Source organism: Nuphar pumila, chromosome 4, assembly GCF_984573655.1.
Source record: "Nuphar pumila chromosome 4, dmNupPumi1.hap1.1, whole genome shotgun sequence".
NCBI classification, from domain to species: Eukaryota; Viridiplantae; Streptophyta; class Magnoliopsida; order Nymphaeales; family Nymphaeaceae; genus Nuphar; species Nuphar pumila.
Genome location: NC_143252.1, coordinates 10,683,746 through 10,694,056, shown reverse-complemented (window position 1 = coordinate 10,694,056; position 10,311 = coordinate 10,683,746). Strand labels below are relative to the sequence as shown.

At 37.8% G+C, this 10,311-nt stretch overlaps 1 protein-coding gene across 1 annotated transcript; it reads left to right on the top strand.

Moving 5' to 3' along the window:
- Window positions 1–3,561: 3,561 nt before the first annotated feature.
- On the top strand, window positions 3,562–9,860 carry LOC149839351 (ubiquitin-conjugating enzyme E2 28-like). Its single transcript, XM_090002486.1, has 5 exons — window positions 3,562–3,693; window positions 4,423–4,501; window positions 7,222–7,349; window positions 8,322–8,426; window positions 9,483–9,860. The coding sequence occupies exons 2-5, from the start codon at window positions 4,432–4,434 to the stop codon at window positions 9,624–9,626; spliced, it is 447 nt and encodes a 148-aa protein (XP_089858612.1). The 5' UTR covers window positions 3,562–3,693; window positions 4,423–4,431; the 3' UTR covers window positions 9,627–9,860.
- The last annotated feature ends 451 nt before the right edge of the window (window positions 9,861–10,311 follow it).

Sequence of the window (10,311 nt, the reverse complement as noted above, 5' to 3'; positions counted from 1 at the left end):
TTCGTACCTAATACTAATTTAATAAGTAAAATCCTATCACCCTTCCTACGGACCTTAACTACATTATCTATAAACTCACGACTCATAACAATCCCTATTCCATTCTTATTCCTATTTATTCTTGTATACCAAATCTTATATCCCCAAGGTTCTATCACTTTTGCTTTCTCACCTACCCATTTGGTCTCTTGTAGACATAAAATATCAATATTTCTCCTACACATAACATCTACTAACTCTACCAACTTACCAGTTAAAGACCCTATGTTCCAAGTGGCTAACCTAATTTTATGGTCTTGGACTAACTTCTTTACCCCCACCCGTCCAACAAAGTGAGGGAACCCTTGCCTAATTGACACCACACCCGGGCGCCGGTGTGACGCGTCGCTTCCGGGCGACGACCTAGCAACCCTTGCCCATTTATCACTGCCTTCGGGCCTATAGAGTACAGCGCGTCTCTCAGTAGGGAACGCCCCAACGAAATTCTCATATTGGTTCATATTCATACGGTATGACTAAGTTTTTATGTTGGCTGTCACAGGCCTACCGCAACCTTCCTCCTTTATCCGGGCTTGGGACCGGCAGTGTATAACTAAACAGTTATACACAGGCGGAGTTATACACAGGCTGAGTATAACTAAACCGTTATACACATTATGACTGCCACACATTTATAATGTATTAAATGAGCCAAGTCTTGATCACATTAATAGCAATGTATGCATGTCACTTGGATATTGATTATAGACGGACACTTATTATAGATATGCGATGCAAATATTCTTTTTGTTAAAAAACTAGATATTTTAAATAAAAGTATATTTTATTTAATATTTAATAAAGTTATTATTTAAACATATTATTAAATTAATATTAAAATACCACTAGACATTACCTGTAACAGCGTATCCCTGTGACAAACAAATGGATTGTTATGCATACATTGCAAATTAAAAGCTAATTATTATTATTTTAGACAGAGAAAGCTGCCAGATATACAACCATACCATTTGGGTTTCGAACTTGCAACGTCTCCTGCGAGAATTTTTTTTTTTGACAGAGAAAGCTGAGTTAGGCAGACTCCTACCAGCTATACAATTATACCATTGGGATCCAAACTTGCAACATCCCAATACAAGGTGACTAATTATTTTTAGCTTAACTGATGTGCCACGTCATAGCATGATTAGGGGTCACAATGGGTCAGGTTGACCTGGATCCAACCCGAACCAAACCCTATAGGGTGGAGGTATGGTGATAAATAATTAGACTCAATTAAGACCCGAGTTTGGGTCCAAAGGTCCGTTTAATTTATGGACCCGGGTATAGTTTGTGAAATTTTATACCAGACCCGAGTTTCGATTAAGACCCCTAATGATGAAAAAATATGGTTTTACTGTGTATGGTCCAGTCATGTGGTTCTTATTGGGTTCAGGAATGGTTTTTCTTATAGTGAACTCGATTAGACCTGGGTCCAAACCTAACCCGTTGCCCCTAAGCATGATGGTCTTAAACCTTTTTAACATTTTATAAATAGGGATATACAAAATATAGTGGAATCACCCATGACCTGACCCAATATCCAACAATTTTTAATTAAGTTAATAAATTAATTTATATAACATAAAACACAATGGATGAAGAATCATATAATCCAAATCAAACGTTTATAGCACCAACTAATTTTCATACATTTAATGCAACTAATTAAGTAAATGGTAGTTCAAAAGTTACCAGACAACCAGCTAGTTTTTCTCACCTAAGGGAGGGAAAAACCCATGCACCGGCCAATGGGTCTATGGTTCGAACCCATGGCCCGTAGGCCCCCGTTTGCATTGGGAAAGAGAAAAGGAAGATTTGATTGTCACTAACGGTGAAAATGAATCGGATTCAGTTTAAACTCTGATCCAAAGTCATCTTCAGATCTCTGATTCTTCCTTTTTCTATGAGAGAAACAGATTGGATTCTGACTGATAAGATGGACTTTTCTTGCTTGGGTTCAAAATCTTGTCCGTACCTCTGATGCAAAACCAATCAATTATGTTTTCAACCCTTCATCCGACAGGGTACTATCACTCGAGACTCGAACTCAATTAAACTCTACTACATGGGATCTAGTTCAGAATCAAATTTGGATTCGGGTTTAATTGAATTTGAATTTACCATTCAATATCCCACTTCTGGTTACTGTCCGTACTTAGGGCTGTCAAAGGGTCAGGCACCCAACCCATCAGGTCATGTATACCCAAACATGCCCGCATAACAAATGGCCAGGTTGAGGTTCAACTTTTGCTGGGTCACCAAAATGAAATCCCAAACCCAAACGTGCATGATTTGATAAATTTGCTTTTACTAAAAATACAATTTTAAAATATTAAGTTAGAATTATGAAGCTGGGGTTAATGCTAAGTTAGAATTATGGAGACAGGTTTTGAAAGCAAGATGTTAAGAAATATATAGAATGTCGGTTTAGTAAGCAACGAAGTAGTGATGAGAGTGCAGTGAAGTTTGGTGAACAACAAATAGCGGTGGATGACTGATGGAGATGTAAATCATAGGATTAAGGTTAGGTGGATAAAATGAAAAAGTGCAACTGGAGTGTTGTGCGATCGTAGAATGCCATTACGGTTGAAGGAGAAGTTTTATAAGATGGCAATTAGACCCTCTTTACTTTACGGTATGGAATGTTGAGCCGCCAAGAGACATTATTTTCAAAAAATGAGTGTAACTGAGATGCGTATGCTTCGATGAATATGTGAAAATACATTAAAAGATAAGATTCGGAATGAGAAAATACGTAAGAAAGTAGATGTTGCATCTATTGAAAATAAGATGAGTGAGAATCGTTTACGATGGTTTGGGCATATTCGGCGAAGGCCTAATGATGCTCCGGTTAGAAAAATGGAGAAATGGAAAAATTTATTAGTTAAAAGAGGTCAGAGTAGGCCTAAGAAGACTTTGATGAAAATGATAAGAAAGGATATGAATGCTTTGAACCTCACCGATGACATGACATTGGATAAAAATGATTGGAGGAGAAGGATTCATGTGGAGGACCTAAAATGATTTTCTTTTTAGTTCATATCGCCGACCCCAATTGTTTGAGAGGAAGGTGTTGTTGTTGTACAGTTTTAAAATACTCAGATCAGGTGGTACTCAATAAAAAAATCAAGTTGGGTCTACTACGCGACAAAAATCATAACCCAAACCCATCCTGCATATTGCTTGAGTCTAGTTGGGGTAGATCCAAATTTTATCTGAATTGGTACTTGATACCCGGTACAAACCTGACCCATTGACAGCTCTGACCGTACCTCATAGTTGTCACTAGGGATCGAAGAATGATGTGTTACAAGCCAATTATTAATCAATCATTTTATTTTAAGTTTTAAATAGCAGAATGAGAAACCTGGCTCCGAGTAGGCATGTAGAATGCTTACATCACATTTTTGGATATAAAGATCAAAATAGATAGCCATGTGGCAATCAGAAAAATTTAGTCTACAAGTGGCAAAGTTTTTTATTTTCATTTTCTAATTTTATTGTTTTCAATAAAAAGAGGTGGCAGGGTTCCCTTTGCGTTGCATTGCATTTTGCAGCACTACTCGTCCGGGGAAGCGGAGGGGGAAGCGCGTCGTATTTGCGCGAATCCTCTCTCTCTCTCAGGATTCATCCCATCGACGAACGATCTCGGTCTCTCTCTCTCTCTCTCTCTCTCTCTCTCTAGAGAAGCATTGGGTTTTGGATCTGCAGGACGAAGATGAGGGATTGATTGGAGTTACGATCAGGGAATTTTTTGTGCCCTAGGGTTTCATTCGTCGTGTAGGTGGTGGTGGTGGTGGGTTGGTGGGGGAGATGGTGTTTTGATTCTTTTTGGGTCCGAGGGATTGGGGCTTCTGGTTAGTGTTGGATAGATGATAGGGTTTTCGATAGGATTTCAGGGGATCTTGGTTGGGGTTTGTATGCTGCTTCGAAGAAGCGAGATTCGGTCGGGATGGTGTGGGAAGTTCTGCTTTTGATGGGGTTGGATGATGAGTTGTTTGAGTTTTCTTTATTTGCTTTGTGTGTGGTTTTCATGACTAGGTTCGGAAATTTTTTGGGGGTTTTGTTCGGTTAGAGATCTGGTGGTGTCGATGGTTTATCTTGGATGATTCCTCTGGATTCTCTTTGGTTTTAGAATCTAGGGTTTGGAAATTGAATATGGTGTTACTCTGTTTAAGGGTCATCGGTTGAACCTGATAATAGTGGTTTTGCCGAAGAAGTTTTCTTCTTGATCGGTGGTTCATTGTTCATTTAAGATGTATGGATGAGATTTTTTCCGTATGATAGGCGCCAATTTGCTTTTTAAATAACTAATATTTTTTCGATGATTGCCTGTTTTGACGAGAATTATAAATTTTTTCTTCTGGAATTTGCTTTCAGATTAATTCCATGGCGTCCAAACGCATCTTGAAGGAACTTAAGGACCTCCAGAAAGATCCACCAGCCTCATGCAGCGCAGGTATGTGGTTTGGAGTTGTATATTATGGCAGTAAAAATTCCTGTGATGGCAAGTTGCACATCTTGTTCGACATTCTCTTCGGATCACATGTTCTTTTTCTTATTTTTTTCTCTGTTTGTTGGGAATATTAGTGGCGAAAAGATGTGATTTATTTCATTGTGGTTGTTTTGAGTTGCTTTGTCTTGGATACAATCCATAAGGATTGTTCTGTTCCTTTGCGTCTGCCATCAGACAAAAGCTCGATTCTGAAAAATGAGTTTCTAGGCTGATGGTATGTGTTTGGGGTTTTAGCGCGTTAATTGTGGGGTAAGATACTGTCCTTTCAGTTGAAGGTAGTTTGCATTATTCAGTTAACGGCATGTTATTGTATGCCGGCCTTTTAAGTTGCCTGTTCTAGGTATTGTTCTTTGGTGCTGTTGTTTGATTGTCATTGGACAGTAGTGATGGGAAAGGGAAACCTAGGAATTGAAGGGAATCCATGTCAGTTCATACTTTTTTGTTTTAGCTTGGAAGGCAATGTTGTAAATATAGTAACAGAACTTGTATCGGAAAGGCTCGGGATATGGATGAAAAGCGCTTAAATTTTGCAAAAATTAAAAAAAAATCACAAAAGACTACAAAAAAATTTAAAATTAAGGAAAAAATGTAAAACATAGAATACAATTAAACTTAAATTTAATAATAAGTACAAGAATTAAAAACAAGTAATTTTAAATAAAAATGAACATAGACTATTGACATGTCATTAACATGAAATAGAGTTCAGTAATTGATTACATAAAGTCAATAACATAGATAAAAAACATAGAAGTATAGTTTGCTAGATGACTACAAAAGCCAAAAGACACAAAACAACAAGTCTCATAAAATCAAAAGGCATAAAATTTCATTACAACTACATAATTCATTACATGGCTAGAAAAGTCAAAAGACTCAAAACAACAAGACTCATCACCTAACTCCATTATCAAACATTCCACGTTAATAATTGCAAATGACATATTGTTGTGTGGCTTGTGCCTCCTCTTTCTCTTTATCTTACTCACTATCTGCATTTTGTTATGTCAGTGCATGAATGCTCTATACACATGCCAATTCTTGTAATTTTGTTTTTTTTTTCTTCTATATATTTCACCTAGATTGACATATATTATAGCGCATACATCATCTGGAGCTCGCATGCATGGTCGCATTGGTGCACTAGGTTCTCAAGCAATGTGCTACTTAATGCGATGCAAACCCCCATGAATCAATGCATGACATAATCTACATCTCAAAACATTACGCTACTCGAAATCATCAACATTCTTACGAAATTGCCACTCCGGGTCATCAACATGTTTGAGGTGAATCACACTTCTAGGGTTCAGATCTAGCAAAAGCCCAAATTTTTTAGGTGGATTTGATCTCAAAAATATCTGTAACCTTAAAAACGAGGTTTGGGGATGGAGAACACAAAAATGGAGGCAAAATGACCTCTTGGGGATTTAAAAAGGCCTCCATAAGTCGCTGATTGCACAAAAAAATGGAGGTAAAATGACCTCTAGGGGATTTAAAAGGCTTCCATAAGTCGCTGAATGCCACTTTTTTGACACAAAAAAAAACTGGTTGACTCGTTCGATATGGGGTGCATCATACAATATAGTATGATACCCCATGTATAGTACGATACAGTCCTTATCGAACATTTATGATGTGCATGTTATGTTGGATACACCGATACTCCGTATCGTACTGATAACTCTGCTGGAAGGCATATTTTTCCTGCTTCTTTAGGAAGTTGAATTGCTTGTCACTTCAAATAGAAATTAACATTCCTTTAAGATTCTTTAAATTCACATTAGTTTAAGATTCTTTATTTTCATTATATATGTTGAAATGTAATATAACTGACCTTCAAACCTCTTCCGTAAACTTTTTCGTGTGGATTAAATTTACCATGCTATTCTGTAAAGGCTTATGATGGATTATCCAACATCTATTGAAGTTATCCCAAGCCCTGTTCTGGCTGTGTTTGAAGAATCTCAACGTTGCACTTATTTGGAAGTGGCTTAAGCAGAATCGATGCATGGAAGAGCCTAGCATATCTTATGTATGTGTATAGCCTAACAGCTGATTATGTGGAGATTTTGTGTAAGAATAGAATGCAAAGACTACAATATGGGATTAAATTAATGTCGTGCTTGTTGGAGGTAAGACATTAGTATGATAACCGAGTCTAGCTGAAAGGGTTGATAGATGTTAGTATAGTATGACAAAAGTTATGTCTTGTCAATCTGTTGGCATTAGTGGTACTGCCTGGTGGAGTACCTGGAATTTGATATATTTAAATACTGTTTTCTTATTAATTATGTTCTTTTTCCTGAATTTGTAGCACAGGTAGTCAAAGTGATTTCTTCTTTGCCCTCTGGGAGCTTTTACTTGTACAAAACATGGACCCTAACATGGTTGGGCATCTAAATTATTGTAGTTTATCTTTTTCTTGTTTTTTCCTATATTGGTAGTGTACATTCTGTTTAAAAGAAATTTCTCCTGTGCCTTCTCAAATCTTTTTCTTATACTGATCGTGGACCCTAACATACCTGCGCCTCTAAAATTCTTGATTAGCAGTTGGCATTGTTGTAGTTTAGTTTCCATAAGAAATATCTGTACTAGTGTACAATATAATAGAAACTATCAGTCTTTCAACATTCTGATGCCTTGTTATTAATTTATTGTAGGTCCTGTAGCTGAAGACATGTTCCATTGGCAAGCAACTATTATGGGGCCTCCTGATAGCCCTTACGCTGGAGGAGTGTTTCTAGTTACAATTCATTTTCCTCCGGACTACCCTTTCAAGCCTCCCAAGGTAGTTTTTTTTATCTATGACACTGCTTGATGCATCGTTATTATGTTTTGCAAGCCCTAGAACAAGGATTTGAATCCCTACCAATCTAAAACCAGACTAACTGTAACTGTATTTTGTGTTTACACATAAGGGCATTTTATTGAGGAAGAAATTTTTTTCTGGGATGTTTCTCCCCCTCTTAGTATAAAGTAGGAGACCTTTTATTGTTCAACCTAGACTGAGGTGCTGCTTGGAGAGAAGAAAAAGGTTGAATTTGTCTGGATTACCAGATACGACTTTTTTCTAAATTGGAAAACTTGTATTCAGACTATTTACTTGGGGAAACATATTCACATGAAGGGAGAAGTTCAAATTTCCTTTTCCCAGTGTAATCAGTGGCTGCTTAGAGTGTTTGTGCGGCTGGTGCTTCACTGTATTATAAGAGTCATATTTGTGAATGTACACAATGAGATGGACTCCTAGAATCTTCAGTTGTCTTATATGGAATTCCGAACTTTAGTGGAGCACTGTGAAGTATGAGAAATTGATCTGTTAGTTATAGTTTTACATTCTTTGACAATTGCCTACCTGCTTAAGAGTTTAATTCATATCTTCAGGTTTGCTTTTAGTGGTCATCCTTTGTAATACTGTAAATGGGCTTTGGTAGTGTGAACAGTAAATTATTTTTGAGCCATGTGTCATTTTGGATTCTCGGTCTGACACTTTATGAGAAATGTCAGTTTCAAGTACTCATATTAGGCAGCAGTCTGACGCTTTACAACGATGTCAGTTTCGTGTTCAAGGAATAATGATGTTAGGGGGAGATGTTCAACAGTATTGATGTTGTTTGGTGTCTCATCCAGGAAGTGTGATATCGTAGGAAATTATGTCTTTTACCACTAAAAATTGCGTACTCTCTTTGCTACATTGCGCTTTGGTGATTCATTTTCCATGTAATGTTTGGTGTAAGAGGCTCTATTTTCTGAATTTTAGGTAGCATTTCGGACAAAGGTTTTTCATCCAAATATCAACAGCAATGGGAGCATTTGCCTTGATATCCTGAAAGAACAGTGGAGTCCAGCTCTGACTATTTCGAAGGTCTGTTTTCATGTTAAATCATCCTGAGTTTCGTTTAGGCATTTTTTTGAAGTTATTGATATTCCATACATTTCTTCCTAATTGTTATGTATTCCTTTGGTTGTTTGGTCTTATTTTGTTACGTAAGTATGTCCATTCCTAAGTCACACGGACTCGGCTATAAGGTCGACGCACCCGCATCGACACGCCCCGACACGGTCGAGGACACGGGTGCGGCTTTGGACACGGGGCAGACACGGTCAACCAAGTGTCGGACTCGGTCAAAGCACCGGAGCCGAGTCCGTCCACATTTTGGACTCGGTCAACTTTGACTGAGAGTCTATTTTTGTTTATTTTTAGAGCAAAAGGCGTATAAAAAATTTAAAACTAAAAAAATCGATCTTTTTATATATATTTTAAAATATATATGTATATAGCCGAGTCTTATTATTGTTATATATATTATATATACAGCCGTATCCCCTAATGGGCACAACTTTGACCGAGTCTTATTATTGTTATATATATATATATATATAGCCGTGTCCCCGTGTCCAAAATTTTTGAAATTGCTCTGCACCGGTACCCGCACCCATGTGACATAGGTCCATTCACATTGAGGCACATTTCTAGCAGCCGGGCATGACTTGCCTGAACATGAATGAAAATGGAAGCACGTGCACAACCACAAAAATATAAAATTTAAAAAAAGTTTGGAAATCTGGAACCACATAAATTCTGAGAGACGAAACACTTATCTTAAATGATATTAGTGATTGGTGATTTGGCATATCACCTGATCCAATCTTGGCTTTTGCTGATGGAAACAAAAAGATCATCAGATCCACCATACAGATTTAGAATATACAACCTGAATAGAGCAGCAGATGGAGAAAGAAGGAAAAACTAAGTAGGTTTGATCATGTGATTTTCTCTAGCTTTGTCTTGAATCTACATCTTTTAGTGGGTGAGTGGACATCATTGAGTTGTGCATGTGTTTTCTGACACTGTTGTCTGTAATATCTGTATTAGTGATTATGTTGTTTGCTTGCTGAAATGAATGTCTGTGTTGGGCAGGTTCTGCTTTCTATTTGCTCGCTGCTTACAGATCCCAATCCAGATGATCCGCTTGTGCCTGAGATTGCGCACATGTACAAGATAGATCGGGCCAAGTACGAGGCAACTGCTCGGAGCTGGACACAGAAGTATGCCATGGGCTGATGAGAGAGGTTTCTTTGTAGACAGGTCTTTTGGTTGGTTTCAAATGGTAAAAGTGAAAACCTTGGCTTTCCCTCTTAAATTATAGTCTTCTAAACCTGAAAAAAAAGGTGAGAGCGTTGCACTCTCCAGATGATACTGTTCTCTTTGTTTTCTGGGGTTCTTGTTTCTGTTTGAACCAATCTCCACCTGGCTTCCAGCCCATTGATCTAGTGTTATTTCATTTCTTTTAGAAAAGCCCATGCTTGCATCGTGCCTGATTTCTGAAACTTGGTTGTTCACAACGTTTGAGATGTAGCGGCTAAACATGCTCTGCTTTCTTGTACACCTAATATTGGTATTGGTCAGGCATCCGACCAATCACAGCAACCAGAACTAGTAACGCCGTTCTAAATGAAGTTTAGCTTACAACCAGGTCCTGTCTGGGGATTTTTATGACTGAATGCGGGAAAATCCTAATGCAACTAATATCTGAATTCATTTGCATGAGCAATCTGAAACAATCAGGGCACACAGCCAACTGGGATCTAGATTTTCACAAGGACTCTCTCTAACCAATTTGAAACCTGTATCCAAAACTAATTATGTAGGATTCTGCGAATCCACATATGACCTGAATCTGAGCTGCTTGCATGCATCTCATTGCTGATCTCAGTAGTCTAAAATGCAAGTGCATGTCTGCTAACAT

Bases quoted from the DNA above. Each gene is read 5' to 3' on its own strand.
- LOC149839351 (XM_090002486.1), top strand. From the start codon at position 4,432: ATGGCGTCCAAACGCATCTTGAAGGAACTTAAGGACCTCCAGAAAGAT. The intron at 7,350-8,321 runs GTAGTTTTTTTT...TCTGAATTTTAG, and splicing joins ACCCTTTCAAGCCTCCCAAG to GTAGCATTTCGGACAAAGGT. The intron at 8,427-9,482 runs GTCTGTTTTCAT...TGTGTTGGGCAG, and splicing joins CAGCTCTGACTATTTCGAAG to GTTCTGCTTTCTATTTGCTC.